Source organism: Leptonychotes weddellii, chromosome 10 (assembly GCF_054177405.1).
Source record: "Leptonychotes weddellii isolate Sample4059 chromosome 10, ASM5417740v2, whole genome shotgun sequence".
NCBI lineage: Eukaryota > Metazoa > Chordata > Mammalia > Carnivora > Phocidae > Leptonychotes > Leptonychotes weddellii.
The window spans coordinates 105990527-106017474 of NC_138378.1; the positions used below are offsets into that span (position 1 = coordinate 105990527).

Here is a 26948-nt window from a genome sequence, read left to right on the forward strand (position 1 = left end):
GTGTGCTTTTGGGAAGAAATCTTCCTGTTTTTCCACGCCCTGGCAGCCAGTCTTCCACTGAGCTGCACTCAGATGATAACAAGCGTCCATCCATTCAGCACAACATCAGCAATCTGAGGGGTTATCTCCTGACCCCCCAGTGTCTCACAGCAGGGGTCCACAATGGCCAAGGCTTCCCACAGGGCTTTGGCTTTACATGACCCCACAAACTTCACTATCACCTACGTGCCAGACAAAAATTCTGGAGATAAAACACACAATTCTTAACAATTCTGTAGTCTCTGAATGGAAAAAGACAAGTACACATAGTTATAATATAGTACAAAGTATAATTCAAAAAGGTTATGCACAGAGTGAAGCACTCGAAATGGGCAAAGGAGCGACTGCATTAGGTACGGACTCCTGGGAGGAGGACACACTATGCACGAGCGAAGTCTTGAAGGACACAGAGTAGTAACTCAGGTGGATGAGGGATGGAAAGGACATTCAAAACAGAGGAAACAGCTCAGAGGTTAAAAACAAAATCACCTTGTATGCACCTGTTATATTTGTGTTATTATAATGGTAAATGTGTTTTTTTAATCTTCAAGAAAAGCAAAAAAATAAAGAATTTATTCTAAAGGCGATGGGCATTTTCTTGAGCACCATGATTTTAAGCACAAGAGTGACATGATCTGCTTTTACAAAGATCCTTCTGGCAGTAGGTTTGGCATGCAGACTGGAAGCAAGAATAGTTGCAAAGCTATTGTGACACTCCAGTTCCATGAGAACCTGAATTAAGGCAATGGCAGTGGAAGTGGTAGGAGAGAATTTGACACAGGCAGAACAAACAGCATTTGGTGACCTCTAGCAGCTGTGGGAATGAGGATTTGGGGTTGATCCTTCATTAATGACGTAAGGGTTCTAGTAGATAAGTGTCTTTCCCTGAGAAAGGGGACCAAGGAGTAAAGAAATCTGCTCTTTATTATTTTTTTTACTTTTTTTCCCATTTTTAAGCAGGAGGTAAGAGGACAGATTAAAAATTTAGTTTTAGAGGCGCTTGGGTGGCTCAGTGGGTTAAGCATCTGACTCTTGATTTCAGCTCAGGTCATGATCTCAGAGTCATGAGACTGAGCCCCGCATTGGGCGTACACTGGGCATGGAGCCTGCTTAAGATTCTCTCTCTCTCTGCCCCTCCTGCCCCTGCTGTCTCTCTTTCTTCCTCTTAAAAAAAAAAAAAAAAAGTTATATTTGAAATGACTAAGCAACATTTAGATGGGGATGTTCAAAAGGCAGCAAGATAGAATGAAAGAGAAACTGAAGAGAGATCTGAGCTAAAGTTAGACATTTGCAATTTACAGGTACATATGGTATTATTTGTTTTTTTGTTTATTTGTTCTTAACTACAATCATCTTTTTCCCTTCCAAAGAATATCTGATTTCCTTCGGGGAGTTACTTTTTCCCCATCAAATAAGGTCTCGTGAGATTCTTAATCAGGCCATTGGGAGACTTCCAACTTAAATGGGAACCTTGAGGAGAATTGCAGACAGAACGAACATAGGTGGAATGCATTCATTCTAGCAGCAGGGCACTGTCCAGATGGGTCTTTCTAAAAGACCATTTGTATCGTATCTGCTTCCTAGCCTCCTTAAGATGCCTTGGTTTCATCTTATTTCCAAGCATTGTTCTGTGATATCCAAATAGCACTCCAATAAATTCACATGTACTAAATTTAGTCAGAATTGGTGTCGCTTGAAAACCAAGAAGCCTAATTGGTAATTTATACATGCTTACATGTGCACATGCATACCTGAATATATCACAGGACACAGACATAGATGAAACTGCCCAGGAAATATGCACAGAAAGACAAAAGGAAAAGAGGCAAGGCCAGAACCCTGAAGGATGCTAACATTTAAGAGGCAGGTGATGAAAGAGAAATCTGAGGGAGAGGCTGAGGAGTAGCCAGAGAGGAGATAGTTCTGTCAAGGAGGCAACAGGAAGAGTTTTAAGAAAGAGGGATTGGGTGGTGAATGGTGTCAAGAGGCACATAGCAATGTAAGGAATGGCACAAAGTGAGGTAAGGAGGCCTGAATGCATGAGCAAGGAATTTTTCTTGGGAAGCAATGGGAGATAAAGAGCTAGAGTCAGATAACGTAGAGCTTTGAACAGGAGGCAGAGGAATTTAGACAGCAGAGAGCAAGAGACAATGAGGACAATATAAAAAAATGCAGAAGTACTTACTATGTGTCAAGCAACAAATATTTGTTGAATAAATAAAGTCTAATTCCACTCTCCCTTTAAATGTGAGGAAATTACCTCACATTTATCTTCATCTGAATATCTTCATTCTTAACTCATGCTACTTTATGTTTAAAAGGGGAGGGGAGGGGATAACTGGAAAACTGCATGGTGAGAATTCCACATAGAATGGTTGATATTTGGTTACTTTTTAGATGTGCACATCTTCCATCTAAGCAAGTCCCTCTAGACCAATGCTGCCAAAGAGTACTTCCTGTCATTACAGAAAGTTCTATATGTGTGTGTCCAATACAGTAGTCACTAACCACATGTGGGCACTGAGCATGTTAAACGTGGCTGGTGAGGCTGAAGCATTGAATTTTTATTTTATTTAACTTTGAATAGCCTTGTGTGGCTAGTGGCTATCTTACTGAATACTGCAGCTCTAGATTGCAGCCTGAATGAATCCAAGGAGTGTCATGGTGGCTTTTCACCACTTCTCCTAGTTGCCCTGGATTAGACTCTATAAAGTTTAAGGTGATGAGGATGAGGTTGGGGGATACAGAAGAAGGCACAGGAAAAGTTGCTGATGGAGTCTGTAAAAGTTAGGAATTCTATTTTGCAGTCTGTTTCACATATCTATAGCTCATAAATAAAAATACTATTAGCTCCTTGAAGTCAAGAACCTAAATATATTTCTAATCTGAGGTTCTGGAATTTCTTTTTCCTCTTTGAAAATGCTTGCCCGATGATATCTAACTCATGTGTGATGCTGTGTCACAGCTTTCCTTGATTTCACAGTGGTTTTCAGGGTAATGATTTCATCAGCTAAAAGAAATAATTCCTACTCTGTTTTCTTTTTATAGTAGCTTCAAATGGACGTTTTCCTGTCATTTTCACTTCATGTTAAAGTGTTGTGGATTCTCTCACACAGTGATAATGAATGTTTATATAAATTAAAGTAGCAGTAGTAATATTCTCTGTCTCTAGTTGTGCTGTGTTCAGTTTGTTGATAATCTGCTTGCTGTCCGTATTGAAATCTGTGGTTTCTGAAGAACCTGTGATGAAGCTAGGATTTAAATGATCACCATTTTCCTACAGGAACCCCAGAAATCTTAAGAACCTGTACACCTTATACTAATTAGTATCTCAAAGGACAGTATATGCAGAAAACAAATTTAATAAAATATTTAATGAATTGAAAGGAGTCCGGAGGCTAGTTTTAAACCTAGGGCACTGAGAAGGCAGACAGAACTTACACAGAAAAACTAGAAGATATGAAAACACTAGCGTACTAACATCCTGTAGGGTAGAGGAGATAGGCAGTAAATGCTAGGACAGATCAGGTCTCCAGGAAGGGCCCAGGGTAACCAAGCAGTGGGCCAGTGACAGGTGCCAAGGAGGGCAAAGAAATGGAAGTTGGAAATGAACCAAAAGTGCTTTTCTTTAATATATTTTCTTCTAATAGCTTATATTTTAAAATTTCAAGATACAGGAAAGTTGAAAGAATTCTGTAGTGAACATCTGTATGTTCACAACCTAGATTCTACCACACATTTTTACTATACTTGTTACAACACTGTTTCCAAAATATGGTCATGTGTCATGCAATCAATTTAATAGATTATGAAAAGGATAGAATAAAAACCATCAGACTCTATCACATGTGGTTAGCTCTCCCCTCCCAGTTATATGTGTGTGCATGCGCTCACATGGTAGTCATTTCTATCCAGTTTCAATGGCCTACGTCTTTTATATTTTAGAATTCTACAAAATACGTGCCCATTCCCTTAATAAAAATCATCAAGACCGATACTGTAAGTAACAAAGTGCTTGTGTCACATGGAGGGAAAATGAAGAACTTAAGATTTTGAGGAGGAACTGCTACTAGGAGAGCAAAAAATACATAGCAGCCTGTGAAAAATATAGGAACAGAGTATGTGAAGAGGTGAGAGCAAGAAGTACGTATTTAGGTGTCATTCCCCCCAGAGATGAAAGGTAAAGCAAAGAGCAGACAAGAAATTTCTGGGGCTGGAAAATCAAGAACTGAATTCTCAGAATATTCTCATATTAGCAGTGTTGGCAGAGGGAATTATGGATAATAATAAAAGAAACAGAGGAATTAGTTGGGATAATAGGAAAAAATGCATAGGGGAGCTAGAAAATAAAGAGACCTGTACATGTCTGAGTTGTTAGAAAGACTTCACCAGAAAGGAGGGCCTTCAAGTAGGACAAGAAAAGGAGAATTTATTATATACACAAAATATATTAAAAATATATAAGCATAAGTGTGTATATATATACTTATATATGTATGTATACACATATACACATACATATAGGTGTACAAATGAAACTAGGCCTAGAGACAGAAAGGCATACTCTGCGGGGACTGAGTGTGTCCAGACACATGTGTTCTTAAACATTCATGTATGAGAGGGAGCACTTAAGGTGATGAGCCTGCTTGGAAACAAAACATCTGCGTTGAGAACAGAGGGAGTGAGGATTAGATACGAAAAGCTGGGGAGAAAATTACACAGTAATTACAAAATAATTCAAGTTTAAAAGTTCTTCATTTAAAAAAGTTTGGTAGAGGGCTGTTAAAATAGTAAGTTTTCTGACAGTGTTTACATAAACAATTAAAAATTTTAGGAAACTTTTCAGGAAAACACCTACTGCAATAAAGTGAGGCATCCCTTACTCAAAAGTGAAATTCTATCATAGACAGATAGCACTAGGGAGCTAAATAATTCTAATGTTTTATAATCCCGATGAATCCCAACCTCCCCAGAAACAAATGGCAGTCATCCAGTAGGTTTCAGTTTTCCATCTGACTATATAGAATGCCTTCATAAAGTCCTCATATTTATCATTCACATTTAATTCTGAAATAGCCACAACTGTCAAAACAGGTTACAAAATAAAATAATTATTAAAGGTTTTCTTAAAACTTACTTTGTTTTATAATTTATTAATTGGAAGTAAGACATAAAAGATAAAGAAAAAACCAAATTGGCTTAGACCAAAGATTTTGATCTCTTTATGACTCAGTGAGAACAGCTACCTCCAAAAGAAGAGGTCCGAGGGATTCCTTTTCTATCACTCCCTGACTGCTGGACGAGATGTCTGACTTCTGCACTTCATCATCGGTTGTGGATTTCTCTATAATAAAGAAACAAAAAGTCATACATCCAAAAAGGGCGCATTTCCATGATGGCAAGTTTGTGAAGACATAGATTCACCTGATTTAAGATTCAAATAATACTTTTTTATTATCTAGGTGATATTTATTAATACTATTATCTAATCTTAATTATACTCATTTTATGGATGACAAAATTGAGGGTCACAAAGGTTGAGTAACGTGTCTCAAATCATATAACTAATAAGTGGCAGCAGGAGAATGTGAATTGTGACCTATTAAGTCCAGTGTTCCAACAATGGGAAAAACGGTATAAATATACAGCCTGTTGAAAGAGTCTACACTGAAAGTTTTTAACAAATGACTAAATTGTAGAAGAATGATGATTTCCTCCATTTTTCTTTAGCCTTTTCTGATTTGATCAATTGCCACTGAATAAAGAGTGAACAAATGCTTTTTCCTTTTGTGAGCCTGCATGAATTAGCTAACCTTTCACATTCATGTCATGGCGATCTGATTGATAAACCCGTAACTGCTAAAAGATCTGGAGTTCTTTTGTGCAGTGATGTTGAAAAAGCCATCCATCATCTTAAAGCAGCACCATACTTAAATACGTTTCCAATCTGTCAAACTAGTTAGTTCGTCAGCCAAAAACCGAACGTGGTATTATTGAATATAGAGACTCATTTTTTTCACTTTAAAATATGAACTATTTCATATATTCCAAAAAAATACAGAAAATGACATAGCATACATTCACATAGCCATCATTCATTTTTCACAGATGTTAACATTTGCTTCAGGTCCTTCCTTTTTAAAAAATAAAATGCTGCACATAGAACTAATGCTCTGCCACCATTCTTCCTCTGTTCCTTTTCAGAACTAATCAATATTCTAAGATCAGCATAATAATTTCTAAGCCTGTTTTTATTATTTAAGTACACATGTATGATTTCATGAACAATATACTACTGTTCTGTGTTTTCAAGTTTACATAAATATATAGAGACTTTTCCAACTTACTTTTGCAATTCAATATTATGTTTGAGATTTAAGCACATTGATATAGATTTGATTCATTCATTCGAACTAGGATATAGTATTATGTCATATAAATAACTCACAGTTAGACTTCCTAGTCCACTACTGACAAACCTTTGACCATCACATACAGTGCTGTAATAAACTATTTTCAGTATTTCCTTTTTTGTACATGTGTGACAGTTTCTTCAGGGTAAATAGTAAAAGTGAAGTTACTGGATCATATAGGGTCTGTGCATTTTTGACATTATTAAGTTTGGGGCACCTGGGTGGCTCAGTTGGTTAAGTGTCTGCCTTCAGCTCAGGTCATGATCCCAGGGTTCTGGGATCAAGTCCTGTGTCAGGCTCCTCGTTCAGCAGGGAGCCCGCTTCTCCCTCTCCTCTGCCCTCCCACCCCCCATTCATGCTCTCTTGCACTCGCTCTCTCTCAAATAAATAAATAAATAAATAATATCTTAAAAAAAAAAAAGTGCTAAGTTTGACAGACTGCTCTCTAAAGAGAACGTACCACTAGCAGTGTCCAAGGGTTTTTGTTTTTCTGCATCCTCACTGGCAATTGATGTCACAATTTCTTTTTTTTTATTTTTGTGAATCAGGTGTAAAATGTCATCTCATATAGTATATTATAATAACAGCTTTACTGAGCTACAATTCACATAGCATACCATTTGTGCATTTAAAGCATAAAATTCAATGATTTTTAATATATTCACAGAGTTGTGCAACCACCATCACAATAAATTTTAGAACATATTCATCACCCAGAAAAGAAACCTCGTGTCCTTTAGCAGTCACTACCCATTTTCCCAATACTCCCAAGCCCCAGGCAACCACCAATCTACTTTCTGTTTCTATGGATTTGCCTATTCTGATCATTTTATATAAATGGAATCACACAATGTGAGGTTCTTTGTGGCTGGCTTCTTTTGCTTAGCATGTTTTCAAGGTTCATCCATATTGAAGCATTTGTCAGTACTTAATTCCTTTTTGTTGCCAGATAATATTCCATTGTATAAGTATACCTCATTTTACTTACCCACTGATCAGCTGATAGATATATGGGTTGTTTCCACTTTTCAGCTATTTATGAATAATGATGTTATGAACATCTGTGTGCAAGTTTTCGTGTGGACCTATGTTTTCATTCGTCTCAGGTATGTACCTACAAATGGAATTGCTAGACGATATAGTAACTCCATGTTTAACATTTTGTGGAACTACTGGACTATTTTCCAAAGTGGCTGCACAATTTTATTTTACATTCTTACCAGCAGCGTATGGGGGTTCCAATTTCTCCCATCCTTACCAACACTTGTTATCTGTTTCTTTGATTATAGCCATCCTAGTATCTCATTGTGGTTTTGATTTGCACTTCTCTGATGGCTAATGATATTGAACATATTTTTCCTGTGCTTATTAGTCATTTATATGTCTTTGGAGAAATGTCTATTCAGAGCCTTTGCCCATTTTTTAATTGGATTGTTTATCTTTTTATTATTATGGTATAAAAGTTTCTCATTTAGTTCTAAGATGTACTTCCTTCATCAATTCGTATGTTTATGACATTAAGACAGGTTTTTGTTTTTAAACATTAGTTTGCAAAAAAACATAAACCATCAAGTTCAAGTAAATTAAGTAACTATGTGTGAAAAGCACAACATCTAAAATTTTAGGCAAATCGTAGGGCAAGAGTGGCTATGGGACCTACTTTCTGGCTTAAGAAATGTGAACAGAAATGACATGCAATTTCTGGGTCTTATCCTTAAAAGGAAAGAAGCATGTCTTCCCATTTTCTTCTTCCCCCTTCCTGTCAGCTGGGATACAGACAGGTGAGCCATGTCTGACCATCGAGGTAATGGCACAGCAAAAAAGACGGAAGGAATCCCAACCTCTGACACATACCTAGACTATCTTGTTAAAGCCACTGTACTTTGGGCCTCTTGCTACAGTAGCCTAGCCTATATCCTAACTAATACATTCTGTATTTCTCAATAACATGTTTATTTGCTGTATCTTGACTATGTCCACGACAGACATTATTGACATGCTATCATGAAAAGTAAGACTTGAACTTACTTACATCAACCTTCTACATACACATTTCTCCCTCCTTCCATCCTCCCAATATAGTTAAAACAATTTTTAGAGCAATCAGTATTTAACGTCTATGTTACTATGGCTACATAAATATACTTCACAAATGAGCCAAGGTGTGTGCTATAATTTATGTTTCTTATATTTTGTGATTTAGTTTTGTTTAGTTTAACTCATCTCTAAACTACCCCCAAGAGTTGAAAAATTCCTCTCAATTTGGTCAGTCATCAGATACTCTGTTCCATTCTTTTTTCTATGGAAATATACCTCCTGAAAACCCCCCTATCCACCTGCTCCAACTGGGACTGGCTACGTTTTTAGGTTGATGCACAACTGTAATCCTGGGTCTCCTTCTACCTTTCCTCTGTTAAGACTCTATGGTTTCCCTGGATTAAGATCTTATGCCTTTCTTTCTTGGTTTACTACCTTGGTTTTGATAGGTATTTCTGAAAAAAGATAACTTTTCAACTGAGGCTCTGAATGTCTGAAAATATCTTTATTTTGCACTCATACTTCATTTGGATGCACACAGAATTCCAGGTTTAGAATTCTCATTTTTTAGTACTGTTATTCAGAAATCTGGATACATTCTGAATCTAGTGTGTGCCCATTTTTTCTCTCTCTCGTTTTTTCTCTCTAGTGTCTGAAAATTGTGCATTGGTGTGAGGTTTTTTTTTCCTTCTTTCTTTTTTATTCACTATGAGTGCTTTCAATCTGGAAACCCACATCTCTCTAATTCTGAAAAGTGTACTGTTTTGTTTTTGTGTTATTACTCTTATAATTTCCTCCCTTCTATTTGGTTTGTTCTCTATCCCTGGAATTAATCAGACGTTACACTTCCTGAACTAATCCCATACATTTCCATCTTTCCCTTGTTTTCCATTGCTTATCTTTTTATTTTACTTTCTAAGGGATTTCCTCACTTTATCTTTCAACCCTTCGTCTATTTTTTCAATAAATACTCACAGAAAGTCTACTATGTAGCCAGGACCCATTTTAGGTATTGAGGACACAATGATGAACAAACAAAAATCCTTGCCCTCATGGAGCTCTAGTGGGAGTAGGCAGACAATAAACAAATAACACATGTAATATGTTAGATGCAAAAACACTGTGGGGAAAATAAATCAAAGAAGCTATAGAGGAGTGAGTGTGTGTGTTAGATAGGATAGTTATGGACACGTTCATTGAGAAGAAATATTTAAACAAAGACTTAAAAGGGGTGAGGGAGTGAGCCTTGTATATACCTGGGAAAGAACATTCCAGACAAAGGGAACAGAAAGTGCAAATACCTGAGGCAGAGAGTGCCCAAAATGGTTAGACATAGGGTATGAGTAGGCAAAGAGTAGAAAACAAGGTAAAGAGGTAAAGTTTATTTCAGCTATCCTGATTTAAGTACCAAAAGTTATTTGGTGTTTTGAATGTTTTATACCATCTTATTATCATTTCATAGATGAAATATCTTCCTTTTTGTCTCTGAGGGACTGCTGGATGGTTTTAAGTTTTCTTCTGCTCCCTGCATTGTCTCTGCTTTCTGAGTTCCTATTTTTCAGTTTGCTTGATTTGTGCCTTTCCTTTTTCTGTTTCCTTGATTACAGCCTTTCCTCAAATATCTGGATTTTTATTCATATTAAAGAGTGAGGTACTAAAATGCTGACTGGCAGCTCTGTGAATAGAGGGGGCAAGACAGAGAATGGATTTGTCCTGTCGGTCAGTGTCTATGTGTCTTTTCCTTTGGGCTGCTCAGTGTGCCCAGAAGAGTCCTCCCACCTCTGACTTAGGGAGTATGAGTCAGGCTGTCAGGGTTTGAGACCAAACAGCAAGGAGACATATAGCCTCTTACTGGCTCTCCCTTTGCAGACTTAAAAATACCAGCTTCTCCCCTCTGCTCAATCAGCTGTCACTAGACTATCTACTTTCCAGCTTATAAAATCTTAAAATCCTATCACTTTAATCATTATAAATATATTTGTTTATAATCTTTTCATATTGCTATTCTTAATCTGAAGTTCTTTGGGGTCTATTCCTTCTGTTATTTGTGCTATTTACTGTAGATTATTTCCTCGTACGTTATATAAATTTTTAGCATAAAATCACCCTGAGAAGCACTTTTTCTTTGGGAATGCCTTGGGGCCAGGTGTGGGAGCGTTCCTCCAAAGTGCTTTGCCTTTGTATCTACTTTAATTCTTTGCGAGGGGTTTTGTGGTGTGGGGTCCTCAGTAAATATGGATAGTATATATGTAAATCATAAAAAAAAATATCAGGATCTTCTTATAGGAGACTGTTCCCCACACCCAGAGCCCAGAGACCAGCTTATTATCCAGATGGAGGGATTTTCCTATAACTGAGCTACCGTCTTTCAACACTATGCCAGAGCTTCAGGTCTGATACCACAACTTGTCTCTTGACTCAATCCCCTAGGATACTAGGTTCTTTAACCTCCCAAGGCAACAAGTGTTCAAGTTAAATTAATAAGACTTGTTGTTGTAACAAGAGGCTCTCAGATTCACTTTCTAAAATAAAGACCATCTAGGGGTGCCTGGGTGGCTCAGTCGTTAAGAGTCTGCCTTCGGCTCAGGTCATGATCCCAGGGTCCTGGGATCGAGCCCCGCGTCAGGCTCCCTGCTCCGTGGGAAGCCTGCTTCTCCCTCTCCCACTCCCCCTGCCTGTGTTCTCTCTCTCACTGTCTCTCTCTCTGTCAAATAAATAAATAAAATCTTTAAAAAAAAAATAAAATAAAGACCATCTAAACAAAAATGTTTAATAAAATTATGAAATTCAATGCAATTTCTTAATAATAAAAAAATAAAATCACATATTACGAAGGTCTTCATAACAAAGCACACAGCTATGGGTTTTGTTTTGTTTACCTTGTTCCATTCTTTTCATTAGCTGTATCTGATCGACTGTCTTCTTCAAAATCTTGCATTTGTCTGGCTTTACACTCAAACTGTCAATGTCACTGATGTTGGCAGACAGTAACTCAGCTAGCTCTTCTAAATATTTATTTTCTTGCTCCCTGCGCCTCTTTTCAGTGCTATTACACAAAGAAAAATCAGTTAGTGTACACTTCTACCACCATACTTCCCTTCTGTTCAAGTACTTAATACTTACATACTTATAGAGATCCGTAATTTTATCCAGAATATAAAACCAGATTTGAAAACAATCTAAATTCACATCTGAAAAACAGGTACTACAAAATACCAAGATACAGAAAACAATTCTGGTCAAAATACATAAAAAGAATGACTGCCATCACAGATGTGTTTCTTCAATGATGTAAATACATCACATATTTCAAATAGCCAATGAATGTTAGATATTAAAAGGAAGCAGACAGTACATATACAAGTTGCATTTGGAATTTATTTTACGTTCTAAATAATAATTCCTTGAAATAGAAAATCTGAATTTTCAAACAACTTTGTTATAAATTAAGTAGTGGAGACTATACTATAGTTCAAATAAGTTATACTTGGAAATCTGATAAACTTTCTTAATTTTTCTGCTACTGAAAGAAATCTGATAAACTCTTGATTCTTATAATGATTAGACCATTAGTTGGTCCTCATCAAAAAGAAATGAGTATCCATCCAAAAAGTAAAATAAGAAGAATAAAAAATCAATAATTAGAGAGACAAAGGTACAGAGAACAAGGTCTTTTGTATACAACTTTGTTCTAAAAAACAGAAAAGACATCTATTTATAAGTTCTTATAAATGTAACAAAATCAATTTTGATTTATCTTGAAGCAAAATAATGAGAACAAAGGATAGTAGTGCAAACAGCTAGTACTTTATATTCATTCAAAAGTACTGAATGAATATTGTTCACTTTTGTTTTCCGGTCTTTACTTCTGGTTTAATTAGCCAAATCATCAGGCAACTTGCTTTATGTAATACATACAAAGATAGTGAAATATTACTTTGAAATGAATTTTTCCATTATCAAATTAACATAATAAAGACTGGTCACAAATAGCTCTTTATTTCATAAGCAGCAATCAAAATCATCTGGTATAATGGTAGAAAAGTGGTAGAAAAAAAGGTGAAAAGAGGGAAAGATCAGTTGCTTTTTAAAAAACTCATAATTGGCAACAATTAAAATACCACTTACTTTTCATAACAAAAAAACTATAAAAGCAATAGTATTTCCATAACAACACAGTAAGTTGAAAAGAACCAAGGCAACCAATCAACCGCATTTAACTACGTAAAACAAAATACTACAAAATAATACACATCCCAAAACAAGACCAAATTATAAAACTATAACAATCACATTGTCTTTAAAACCTTTCATTATTGAGTTATTAGTCTCATTTTACTTAGTAAAACTTTATCTTACAGTTTCTGCAGAGAGTACATGTAGTAAGATATTTTGACAAACTTCACACCAAGGCATTGAAAACATGAAGAAAATAAGTAACACACATTTTGACATATGCAAGGTTTCAGAGAACTCCATCTCTGCAACTTGATAGTGTTTTAGAGGACATGTGATTTTACCTTAGAGAAACTAATTCATACTGGACTTATTTTGTAGATTCAGTCTAAAGTATGATCTGTTTAAATCTGGGGGTCTAAATTCCAACATGAGTAAATTGGATTCATGTGGTAGAACTACCAAATCTGTTTTTGACATTAAATTTTATGTAAAACTGAAGTGCCTGACACCACTGCAGAGTAAAGGAAAGTAATAGAATGGCAGGATAGTCAGGGAGGTGACAGAGGAAGCAAGAAGCTAAAAGTAATGAAATGCTGAGGTGTCTATAAAATGACTTAAGAATGAGACTAGGAAAATCATCATGAAATGAAGTAACTAATAAGCAAGGACAGAAAATGAGAGCAGATATATTCAAATAAAGTCAAAACTGAAGAAGGGGTGGATGTGACAAAAAAAAAATTCTACCTTAATAGAAAAGAAGGCTTCCTTTATTACTCTGGGCCACTTACATTTCTCCTCACCAGCCCAATGGATTTCCACTGATGCTGCACACTTGCTGGTTAATAATGCTATGAATTAACTCCTCATGTATCTTTTGTTTTCAACTTACTAGCTTTTTCAACAAATGTTCCTCTGCTTATTATGTGCCAGATAACTGTGTACTATGTCCTGGGGACCCAGGGGTAAATTAGAAGTAGTCCCAATTAGGGTGAGAATAAAGAAAAGGAACCATTACAGTGACAAGACTGTAATACTATAGAAGCTCATAGAAATTGCACCTAGACCTAAAGAACAAGGTGTCCAAACCTAGTGGTAGAGGGGGATTGGTTTCAGGGTGGGGGAGGCAGACAAACACACCCAGCTTTTTCAAAGGTATAAAATGGGGATGACAATGTCAAGTAAAAGGACCTATAAGTAGTTCAGTATGGCTGAACTATAAATAAGAAACAAAAGGGCAAGAGATGAGGTCCAGGCTGGATCATGAGGGCTCTTGCATACACCAAGATAAAAAGCACAGTACATTGCTTAAAAGCACAAGTTCAAACTTCCTCAGTCATTTATTAGCTATGTAGTGCTAGGCAAGTTACTTAAGAGCAATTTAACTTCTCTAAGCTTCAATTTCTTTATCTGCAAAACAGGGATGATGACATTATCTCCCAGAATTTTGTGAGGATTAAAAAAGATGATGCATGTAAAATGCTTGGCAGAGTTCCTGGCTATTAGTTCAATAAATGTTATCTAGCATCATCATTTTGGCTATGAACATTTATTTTCAGGGTAAGAGGAAGCCCAGAAGGGTTTCAGAAGAAGAATGCATGGCATGACCCGATTGGTAAGCTCCCTGAAGATAGAAACATGTTGCACTTCACTTATATCCTTAATAACATCATGCACACCATGCTGGTTGAATAGTAGGCACTGAATAAAGCACTTGTTGAGCTGAATTAGAGATGTTACACAAGCACAAGGCACAGCTACCCACCATTTTGAGACCAGCATTCTCCAGTAGAGTTAAGGAATGGAGAAGAGGAAATAGGAAGAGATATGAGACATCTCACCCCACCAAACAATTACTAAGAAACTCTATCAGGGCTCTCGTGGACAGGGCTGGCAATACCCTGAAGTTTAACATATGCTCTTTATAATTAATGAGTTCACAATCTGTTTAAAGAGAAAGCAGATGATAACAAAACCAAAAGAAACATGACAAGGTGGTATTCACACTCAAATTCAATCAGTTTCAAAATCACAAAGTTCTGGTTTACCATATCAAAAATATCAACTGAAACTAAAGCCCACACTTACAAACCTGAAGGAGGGAATGTTCTCAAATATTTTGAAAGCAAACATACAAAGATAAGGATTATCCTTACAAACATATAAGGATCATCTTTAAAACATCTAAGAAGAGAAAAATATTAAATTTTTGATATTTGTAATAACATGATTACGTATGTACAAAAAATCAAAGACCTACAGATAAACCATAAAACAAATAAGAAAGTTCAGAACAATGTATGCACATGCACACGAGACCAATAATCCCAAATCATTAATATTCCTATATATTAAAAATTGCCAATTAGAAGGTGCAACAGACAAATGATACCATTTCTAAAAGCAATAAAAAATTCGGTGGTACCCAGGAATATATCTAACTAAAGATGAGGTAATTGTTCAAAGGGCAAATTTATAAACTAACAGTGAAGACTTGATTAAGTGAACAGCCTTTATATTTATAAATAAGAACACTCTAGAATCTGGAGTCTAGAAAATAAAAATGTCTTTCTCCCCCAACTTAATCTATAAAAGTAAATGAAATTCTAATCCAAATCCCGAGTATTTTTTTCCAGGGGAAACTTAAAAAAACTGATTTAAAAATCTGAATGGAAAGTTAAAGGGACAAGAAGAGGGAAAACAATATTGAAAAATGACAAGGAAGAGTGACTTGCCCCTTCAGAGATCAAGGTGATTGTCATAAGAAAGTTCAGAACCAGATCCCTATCTATTCAGGAACTTGATCTATGATAAAGGTAACAGCACAAAAGCAGGGAAAGGATAGGGTCATAACCACTTATGTTCTACATGGGAAAAAATAAAATTATATCACACACAAAAATAAATTCCAGATTAATTAAAACTCTAAATATGTATTAGAAGAAAATAGGTAAAGATACAGTTAAGGCCTTGAAGTAGAGGGGAGAAATTCTTTAACAAGATCCCCCAAAAGCTTGACACATGAAAACGGAAGGTTCCAACCTACAACAACAGATTTCAAAAACAGAGTTAAACAGACTTGGGAGAAGATACTTGCATCAAATATAAGCAAAAAAAGGTAGTACCTAGAAAATTAAAAATTACTCTTACAAACAAAAGGAAAAGGAAAAACACCCTAGCAGGAATATGGGTAAAAGATACAACCAGGAAATTCACTGAAGAGGAAAAGAAAAATCATGATCAATTAATCTAGTGACTGGTTAAATATACTTAAAACTGTAACCCCACACTCATCAGATTGGCAAAGAGTTAAAGTGAGGAGAAAGTAGTGTAAGGGTGTGAGAAAAAAGAACTCTCAATGCTTCTTATTTGAAGAGCATTGTGGTAGTGACCTAGTTAACATAAAAATGTACACAGATCCTAAAGGAACTCTTACGTATAAAGTAGGAGGTGTGAATGAGGATGTTCGCTGCAGTGCTAGCGGTAAGAGTGAAAATTTCTAACAAAAAAGTTGTTTATCTAGAGGGAATGTCTCTCTGTAGAGAAACGGATTTTTCCAAATGGGGTACATTCCTATAACACAATATTTAATCAAAAATTGTATTACAGTCAACAACATTGTGTTGCAAACTTCAAAGCTGCTAAGAGACTAGTTAATTGTTCTCACCACAAAGAAGACTTAATAATTGTGGGAGGTGGTAGAGGTGTTAGCTACACTATACATACGGAAATGTATAAAGGTGTCAAACCAACACATTGTACAGCTTAAACTTACACAATGTTATATGTCAATTATATGTCAGTAATAATAAAAAAATAACTAAAAAAAATGATAGGACTGAATCTACATGTATTTATATCTCAAGATGCATGCTGAAAAGAGCATATTATAGAAAAATATATACAGTATATGGTATTGTACAATATATATTTATAAACAATCTATATTACTCACCAATCCTTATATATATAATTATTAAAAATGGAGAAATTAGTTGCAGACAGATCAATTTAATCATTAATCATTTTACTACCTTTATTCAAACAAGACTATGCAAATATGATAAAATATTAACACAATGCTAATAACACTGTAAAATATGAATAATTATATGTGATGGGTATACATAGATTCTTAGTCTCTATACTTTTACAGATTTAAAAAAATTCCCCCAAATAAAAATTAAATCTAAAAAACACAGTTTTAATTATTTATAAGTTTTCTTTTGAGAAAGACTGAAATTTATATACATATAAGAACATTAACTCTGACAACACAAAGCTGGATTGTATCTTGATATCAACATTCCTCTGAGCATCTGGACACTTACCTGTGGTTATGAGTACTTAGGTTATGATCTATGATAGTTCTCAGAACTGATTAACTTTTCACCCCCCAGCCTGGAGCTCTGGCACTCACTCTCCTGTTAAAATCCTTTCCTCCCCCCTGGCCCCCATGAGAAAGCAGCACGTAATCCAGTGACAAAAGAGTCTTCTGCCACTTCACTCTCTAGATCAGTGATTATCAACTGGAGCCATATTGCTTTCCCCATCCTTAGGAAATACTGACAAACATTTGATAATGTTTGAACACATTTTTGGTAATCATAACTGCTATGACATTTTGGTTATCATAACTGATATAAAGATGCTACTGGCCTCTAGTGTGTGAAAGCCAAGGATATTGCTAAACATCTTACAATATACAGGATGGCGCTCCACAACAAAGAATTATCTGGCTGACAATGCCAATAGTGTGAAAGGCTGAGGAAGCTTGCTCTAGACCCTAGAAGGTGAATGGATCCCCACTCTTCTCCTCTCAGGTGGGAAGCTGCTCTTTTGATGTGATTAAGGTCCCTTCTCTATCTGGTATTTGTTAGAGTCTCCTTAGCAATAATTCTCTTTTAGCCCATTTAAGGTGATCATATTCCTCATAATATACAAATATTTAATTTCACAATATGCATTCTTTAAAATCCTAATATTATAACAATATATTTATTTGTTCTACTAAGACTGTAATGTTCTAAGACAGCAATTAAAGATGTACAATGGATTTATTTATTCACTTGACAAATTTTTACTGTGTCCTTACTATATATAACCCAAATACTATGCTACAAACCAGGAATAAAATGGTAAGAACAGACAAGTTCCTTACCAAACGGCAGCCTAAGTGTGTAGTGGAGAAGCCAGGGATTTGTGAAATAATCACATGACCTAGTAAAAATCTGAAAATTATGGAGCAGAGCTATAAACATACATGTGAGACAGATGCATGAATGAGGGAGATTTAAAATAATAGTTATGGAAGTAAGAGATGGCTTCTTTTAAGGTGGTAATGTCTAAGCTGGCATCTGGAGAACATACAGGTGTTGACTACAGGAAATCTAGAGGGAGCAAGCTGGATTAAGGGAGCAGCATGTGCAAAGGCCTTGGGGAAGCGATAGAACATGGTGAGTCTAAGGGACTCAAAGAAGATCAGTAAACTTGGGAGTAGAGGAAACAAGGGTTCTAAAGTGTCAATGAAAACGATAAAGAAGCTCTCCCAGATACAGACTAAGAAAAGAGTGTTCCTACCTTGATGCCAGTGTGTCACATGGCGATCCTTTCCTCTTATGTGAGTCTGGGTTAGCAGGGTCGGATGAACTGTCCCCGAGGCCACTCATGTTGAAAAACTTCACACCTAAAAAGGAACGACAACAATAAGAAATCTACCCTGGTGAACTTCCTAACCATAGCGGAGGAGGAAGCTCCCTTATGTTAGAAGATATCTAAACATTGTAGGGGCGCCTGGGTGGCTCAGTTGGTTAAGCGACTGCCTTTGGCTCAGGTCATGATCCTGGAGTCCCGGGATGGAGTCCCACATCGGGCTCCCTGCTCAGCAGGGAGTCTGCTTCTCCCTCTGACCCTCATGATCTCTCTATCTCATTCTCTCTCTCAAATAAATAAATAAAATCTTTAAAAAATATATATATATATTATTGAGAAGATATCTAAACATTGTAGTCTCTCAATGAATAGCTAATTATAGCCATCACAAAAGCAACCACATCTATATAAAAGCACAGAGTCATCAGCTAGTTATTGTTTCTACGCTTTCTTTTCTGTATCTGTAAAACAAAATTAATAAGCCCTTATGAAATCATAAAGGTTAATTAGGATGAAAATATTGTTAGAATAATGAAGTAGATACCAAAATTTTTTTCAGAGAAAAAAATCACTTTCGGATGTAAATGTAAAAACAATGTATAATTGGGAGTCAGGGAAATTATTTTTTATGTTTATTTCAGGTTATACTTTGAAAAGAACTTTAAACAACTTTTACTCATAAGGTCTGGGATTTTATATTGCTAGGAAAATAAATAATACATATACAATTAAAGTTAAAGCGATGAACTAGATTTGGTACTTACCAACTTTGAATTCTATACTCCTAACCTTGTGTCTATGTAGTCAGCGACAAAGATCAAACGTTTAGTCTATGTTAGGATCTTGGTATAGATGCCAGAGAACACAAAGTCATTTCCCTGAGCATGCCAGCCAGGTCTCTCTCTCACATGTTGTGCCAGTTCGTGACTGCACTTACAGATCCCTTCTGACCTGTCCCTATCACCCACTAGGCTCTGTAGAATCCCTAATGGCACTCAGAATCCTATTCCTGGCCTTGGATTTATCACTACCTTTTGTATTTTATTAGTGCCAAACAACACACCTCCTCCATTCCCTTTCACTCCATCTACCCTTATAAAAGGCAAGAAAATTCTTGTTAAATGGGAAAAACCTTTAACTTTTCCTTAAATTATAAAATTACTAAACCACAACAATAGCAGCTGTGCTTATAAAGTTTCTTATAAAGAATGCTGAGATCCATAAGAATCTTTCACATGGTTTTAATTAATACGTCTGAGTAAATCCTTTTCCTCTAGTCCAAAAACTTACTGTCTCTAGCCCTTTCTCAATACCAAAGACTGTCATGTCCCCTTTTCAGTGTATAAATAGTACCTAAAATTCTAATCACAAATTATTTCATGCAGCCATTTTGAATTTCTCCCATATTAGAAGTGCAGTTCATAAAACTCTCTAATGCCTAGGATTGTAGTCTTATAATTACTTTTTAATTTTCTCTTTTACTCATTTCAATTGGTATCTATGTCCTGTCAATTCTTCCTTAATAAGAGATCTTAGATTGTCCCTTCCTTCTTTATTCTCAGATATAGTTATGATTCCAGTTGGAACCAAATGCCTCATTCTGGATTAATGCAAGATCTGTGTATCTGGTTTCTCAATTCCAGTCACTCTCACTTCTAATCTGTCCTATAAACAGCACCTAAACCATTCCTGCTCAAATGTCATTTTCAAGGTATCAGTTCCCTGATGAAGAATCAACTGGATCCCCCTACTGGAGCATGGTGGTTAAAAGCATGGGCTCTGGGGTCAGAAAGGCCTTAAATTTAAGCCCTGCTTATTCTTGGGCAATGTATGTAATCTCCTTAAACCTAATTCCTCATCTGTAACACAGGGATAATAATCACCTTCACCTACCTTCAGATTTGTTGTGAGGATTGAATAGTGTGTGTAAAGAGCACACTGAAGTTCCTGGAGAAGCTAGCTACTGTTATTACCCCCTCTGCAAACAGAGAGCTCCATGAGGGGCAGTGTTCACTCGGTGGATAACTCATCCCAAACCTCCTCATTGATAAATACAATGGACGCTTTTCATTCCTTCATTTATTAGTGCTCAATATCTGCTATTATTATTATTATTTTACTGGACTCCTTGGAGCAGCATTTGAAATAATTACCTTCTGAAACATTGTCATCCATTGGCTTCTGTGATCCCACACCTCCTTCATATTTAACAAATAAATCTATCATGCATCAGGCACTGTGCTAAAAGCTGACCAAATAATGGACAGCAAAAAAGAGGTTCCTGTCTTCATGGAGTGAGAGACATAAACAGATAAGACACAAAAATAACATGTAATTTTAAACTGTGATAACAGTTACAAAGGAAAAGAATAGGGTTCATAGAAAAGCAATAGAGGAGACCTAATTTTAATTGGGAGATCACCTGAGCCTTCTCTGAAGAGGTGATGTTTAAGTCAAGACCTGAGGGATTAGAATTAGTGTGGTTTTCTTCTTACCTTATTCTGAGTACTTTTTGTCCAATTCTTCGGAGTCAGAAGTCCTCACGGTCCTAATGTCCTAAGCCTCTTTTTCCCTCAGACTATATACATTATCCTTGGGTGATACCACTCACTCAACATGACTTCAAAACACATCTCTGTACTGACTATCCCCGAAACTCCATCTCTAGCTCAGACCTCCTGGGTCTCAGACCCCGAATCCAATTCTTCATCAGATACCTCTACCCAGATGTCACATAGGCACCTCAAATTCAACTTTCCAAAATGAACTTAACATCACCTCATGTATTTCTTCTCTCAGTCGGTATGTTGGAGTCATTCCAGCCTCTTCTCTCGTACCCCACATGCAAGCAGACACCAAGATTTGTCAATTTTTATTTCCTAAATATTTCCAAAATCCATCCTTCCTCATATCCTCCTCTCATCACCTCCTGATGGACTATTAAAATAACTTTCCAGATGGTCTCCCTGAGCCACCAGAGGAGGCTATCAAAAATGTAAGTCTGATCATCTCAATCTTTGCTTAAAACCCTTCACTAAATCCTCACTGCCCACAGGACATTTAACCTTCTTGACATAATGTGTAAAGTTTCCATCAGCTCTCACCTATTGTGTGTCTATTACAGAACTTGGTGAATAAGTGACTAAACATCTGTTCAATCAAGTATTTATAGATTACAGATTTTTTATAAGTTTTTTAAAAGATTTTATTTATTTGTCAGAGAGAGAGAGAGAGTGAGCACAAGCAAGGGGAGTGGCAGGCAGAGGGAGAAGCAGGCTCCCCACTGAGCAGGGAGCCCCATGTGGGACTCAATCCCAGGACCCTGGGATCATGACCTGAGCCGAAGGCAGACGCTTAACTGACTGAGCCACCCAGACGTACTTATAGATTTTTTAAAAAGATTTTATCTACTTATTTCAGAGAGAGAGAGAGACAGCACACAAGCTTGAGCAGTGGGAGGGGCAGAGGGAGAAGAAGACTCCCCACTAAGCAGAGAGCCCAATGTGGGGCTCAATCCCAGGACCCTGGGATCACAACCTGAGCTGAAGGCAGATGCTTAACCGACTGAGCCACCAGGCACCTGTAGATTATAGATGTTATATATTATATTATATATGACATATATATACATACATACACACACACACACGCACACATATATATGTAAACAGATACATACACATGTAGTTCAGTTTTGACCCTAAGGAAAGACTTTAAAAATAAAATCCTTGTTTATATTTCATGTTCCCAGCAAAGGTAAGCATTAGTCTGAAAACTTCAAATTGATCTCAATGTGGGTAGCCCTAACTTAACTTAGCAACAAATATTTATTGAGCTCCTAGTATACGCCAGCCTCTGTTTGAGGTGCTGGGGATACAGCCATGAATAAAATTTATCAAAATCACTGTCCTCATAGAGGTACATTCTATTGTGAGAGAGAGACAATAAATAAAATTAATAAAATTTAAAAAGTGAATTATAGAGTACATTAGAAGTGATAAGTGTTACACAGAAAAATCAGGCGAGAATAGAGATGTGTGTGGAAGGGAAGGGACAGCAATCTTAAGTAGCATAGTTAGGAAAAGCCTCATTGAGAAGGTGAGATATGAGCAAAGACTTGAAAGAGGTGAGGGAGAGGGAAAGGTATCTGGAGAAAGAGTGCTCCTGGCAGGGGCAAAGTGAAGGGCTGTAAGGCCTTAAAGCCAGAGCATAGCTATGCTTTTTCAGAAACATGAAAGAGATCAGTGTAGCCAGAACCAGGGAATGAGGAAGCAGATGAGCTCAGAAAGATCACAGGAGGCTACATCGTGTAAGGCCATAAAAACCATTTGAAAGGCTTTAGCTTTATTCTGACTGAATTAGGCAATCAGTGGAGGATAAAGAACAGAGGAATGACAAGATCTGATTTTCATTTTAAGACTTCTGCTATGAAGGGTAAGTACAATCTTTCTCATCTCAGTAATTTGGTATTTAAGTTTCCAACTGCTAAATGGCCTTTTTCATTTGGATATCTGTCACCTCAAACTCAACATGTAATAAGATATGTTTTTATATTCTTTAAGTTCCAGACTTCTTTTAATGATGAGCTGCATTGTCGATTAATGTCATCATAAAAAATACTTGTTAAATCTCTTGTGGTAGGGAGGAGATGAAATAAGGAAAATAAGGAAAATAATTACAATTTAAGGTGGACAACCTCAATGTAAAGGGAAATACGCCAGACTTGTAATAACAACCACCACAACAAAAAAGGTGTCAAAAGACCTGGCATGCTTGTTAGCATCTATTCTGAAACCCAAACCCAAATAAGAATAATCATCTAAGTAATGTATTACTATAATTAATACAACTGTTACTTTCTTTTCCTTATGGAAATTCACAGAAGCATAAATGAGGTTAACCAAATATCACAGAAGTAAAGAAGCCACTTCATTTATATTTATAGAAATTTCTATTCACATAGAAATAAAATTATTTTTAAATGTATTAATGCAACAAATTTTATAATAATGAAGGAGCATTAACTTTAAACTTTTCAATAGAAGTAGAAATAAAAGAGCAGAAAATGAAGAGGGGGAAGAAAATGAAAGAGAAGACTTCAGAGTTTGCTAAACCAAAAGAAAGAAAATAGCTAACTCCCTACTTCCCGCTCAGGGACTACTTCTTACTTCCTTATCTTCCCATCTTTTCTGCTTCCAAAGACATTAGGTTATACCCATCTGAGAATTTACCCATCTGGAATTCTACTGGCTGTCAAAATTGAAAGGGCCATATACTTCTTCTTATACTATGCTATAAATTATAACTCTCCTGCTTGTCTCCCCTTCTATATTATGAACTCAAAGACAGTTACTAGATCTTTTCACTGTATATCCAGTACCTAACATAATGCCTAAAAGATATAAAAGCTAAAATAGGTGATAAGTTAGAAGTGATAAAGCCCTTAACTAATACAACATTTAAAAGTTTAAAGGATATTTAAGATATTTTATGGTTAAATATTTTCTGGAATCTTTTATAAAGCTTTGGAATTCTTTCCTATAATTGAGAAATTGAGCTTACTTGAAATCCTTGTTACCATGTGTTCAATGGGGGGCAGGGGGGAACCAAAAAACCTGTCTTCTTGATCTAGAAATTGGACAATATCTCTTCTGATTTTGAAAAGGTAAAAATCTACTATTTTGGGGAAACCTCCCACAACATTTCATAGTACTGTAGAGACATGAAGTCCTGTTACAGTCCTACAACTGTAAACATAAATAATACAATTTTGATACAACAAATAATTTTGAACAAAAATAAATCTAGATTTAAAACAAGATTCCCCATACTGTGCTCCCCTCAGACTACTGGCTGAATTGGCATCTTCTAAATTTATCTGAGATTCTGGGGCTGAGGAGACATTAGACAATAATTCAACAGCAGCCAGACAGGCTGGCCTACCAAAATAAGAGCCAACAATAAGAAGCTATGAGAGAGTCACCAACAATGTGCTGATGATATGATTCTGGTATTAACTGCTTTCTATTTACAAAACACAATACACAGATAGTGGAATGCAAAACCTCTGATGAGTGAAAACTATTGCAGCTGTTCTATTTGTGGAATGGCTTTACATTTGGCAGTAAGGGTACTTAAATAAGGTTCATTAAGAAAAGATATGTTTGTTTCAGAAAGGAAACCAATCTGCATATCACGTTTTAAAAAAAGGTAAGGTTTCTAAGTAAAAGTACCCTGTTGATTTGAAGAGTTGCTAAGTTATACCGAAACAACCTCATGCAATCTGTAGAGAACAGTTTTTTTCCAGACAAAACCAAACAGGTGGGGCTGAAGAAATAGGTCAATGTTTTGTATTTCAGTTGAATTATAAATTTCTAGAACATAAGACATTTTGTCACTCATCCCCCAGACTTAGCTGAGAACCATATAATTTGAAAAATAAGTAACAATATGTTAGTAAACAACTCTAATAATACACTTTAAAATGCTTAGCGGGCAATTAGCACAAAACAGCACAGACATGATGAGAGGGGCATTCGGCAAGCTAAAGCTCTCCTAGTTGACAGCTGTATGAGAAGAATCACACAGGAAAATCATGATAAACAAAACTCCTGCATTGGGCAATTGCCATATAGAAATATTTCTCAGACTAGCGTCCTCAGACACGTAGGGTTCTCTGAAAAAAGTTTTCAATTTTCTTGTCTTTTCGTTGCCTTGTCAACTGAAATCTTTCTCATGTGATAAGAAAGTATGGGGACTTTGGGATTTTCACCACCCTTTTTATGGCTGAATAATTTTCCATTGTTTGGATATTCTATATTTTGTTTATCCATCAGTTGATGGACATTAGGTTTTTCCATTTCAGGGGCTATTTATCAATAATGATTCTGTGAACATTTATATGCATAAATTATGAGCATGTCTTCGATTCTCTTGGTATTCTTGGCGTGGAACTGCTAAGTCATATTGTAACTCTCTTTAGCTTTTTGAGGAACTGCCAAACTGTCTTCCACAGTGGCTATCCCACCTTAAATTTTTACTAGCAATGTACAATTGTTCCAATTTCTCCACATCCTCACCAAATTTGTTATCTTCTGTTTTGTAATTTTATATTAATTCTGACCATCCTAGGAGGTGTGAAATGGTATCTCATTACAGTTTTGATTTGCATTTATTTCCCTAATGTGCTTTTTCATGTGCTTATTGGCCATTTGTATATCTTCTTTGGAGACTGTCTATTCAGGTCCTTTGCCCATTTTTAAATTGGGTTATTTGTCTTTTTATTTTTGAGTCATGAGAGTTCTTTATATTAGGGTACTTAGCCTCTAACAGATACATGATTTGCGAACATTTTGTTTTATGAACGAAGTCTTTAATTTGATGAAATCCAATTTATCTACTTTTCCTTAGTGGAGTAAGTGCAATGCCTGGACTTCCTTAAAGACTTTCTATTGATTGCTATTTTTCCTGTGTATACACCTTACTTTCTTGTTTCTTTGAATGCCTCCTAATTTTTTGTTAAAAACCAGATATTTTGAAGCTAATGCCTAAACAAAGATTTCCTTAAATGTCTGGAAACAAAAAGTCTCCCTGAATCCACAAAGCCAGAGACCAGAATTCAGATGGTGGCTATCTCCGTGGCCCAGAGAGGAACCCCTGCCAGAAGTCTCTGCCATAAATGGCGTGCCAGTATCTGAACTCTTATGGCCAGGAATAAAAAACAAAGGCAAAGAAATGGATCAAAACAATGAATTCTTAAAAATAAAGACAACATTTTATCTCATTTCATTGATTCAATAAAACATCAGATTTTTCTTAAAAGAAAATCCCATGCAAAATCTTATTTATATTTACTATGTTAATAATAAAGACATTGTCGATTGTCTTTTGGTTTTGTTCACTGTTTCCTTTGCTGTGCAAAAGCTTTTTATCTTGATGAAATCCCAATAGTGCATTTTTGCCCTTGCTTCCCTTGCCTTTGCCGATGTTTCTAGGAAGAAGTTGCTGCAGCTGAGGTCAAAGAGGTTGCTGCCTGTGTTCTCCTCTAGGATTTTGATGGATTCCTGTCTCACATTTAGGTCTTTCATCCATTTTGAGTCTATTTTTGTGTGTGGTATAAGGAAATGGTCCAGTTTCCTTCTTCTGCATGTGGCTGTCCAATTTTCCCAACACCATTTGTTGAAGAGACTGTCTTTCTTCCATTGGACATTCTTTCCCACTTTGTCGAAGATGAGCTGACCATAGAGTTGAGGGTCCATTTCTGGGCTCTCTATTGTTTCACTGACCTATGTGTCTGTTTTTGCGCCAGTACCATACTGTCTTGATAGCCAAACTATGGAAAGAGCCGAAATGTCCATCAGCAGATGAATGGATAAAGAAGATGTGGTGTATATACATACACACACACACACACACACACAAATGGAATATTATGCAGCCATCAAACAACCCCCGAAATCTTGCCATTTGCAATGACGTGGATGGAACTAGAGGGTATTATGCTAAGCAAAATAAGTCAATCAGAGAAGGACGTGTATCATATGATCTCACTGATATGAGGAATTCTTCATCTCAGGAAACAAACTTAGGGTTGCTGGAGTGGTGGGGGATGGAAGGGAAGTGGTGGTTGGG

The 26948-nt window shown here is 36.3% G+C and overlaps 1 protein-coding gene across 13 annotated transcripts in view; it reads right to left on the bottom strand.

Moving 5' to 3' along the window:
• Positions 1-26948, bottom strand: part of NCOA1 (nuclear receptor coactivator 1) — a 240806-nt gene that overhangs the window by 71801 nt on the left and 142057 nt on the right. For all 13 annotated transcript variants that reach the window (XM_081832160.1, XM_081832156.1, XM_081832155.1 and 10 more), the window contains 3 exons: positions 18246-18351; positions 11369-11535; positions 5286-5383 (listed from right to left, as the gene is read on the bottom strand). In XM_081832160.1, coding sequence (XP_081688286.1) covers positions 5286-5383; positions 11369-11535; positions 18246-18334 — 354 coding nt within the window. In that variant the 5' untranslated portion in view covers positions 18335-18351. The remainder of the gene's footprint in view (positions 1-5285; positions 5384-11368; positions 11536-18245; positions 18352-26948) is intronic.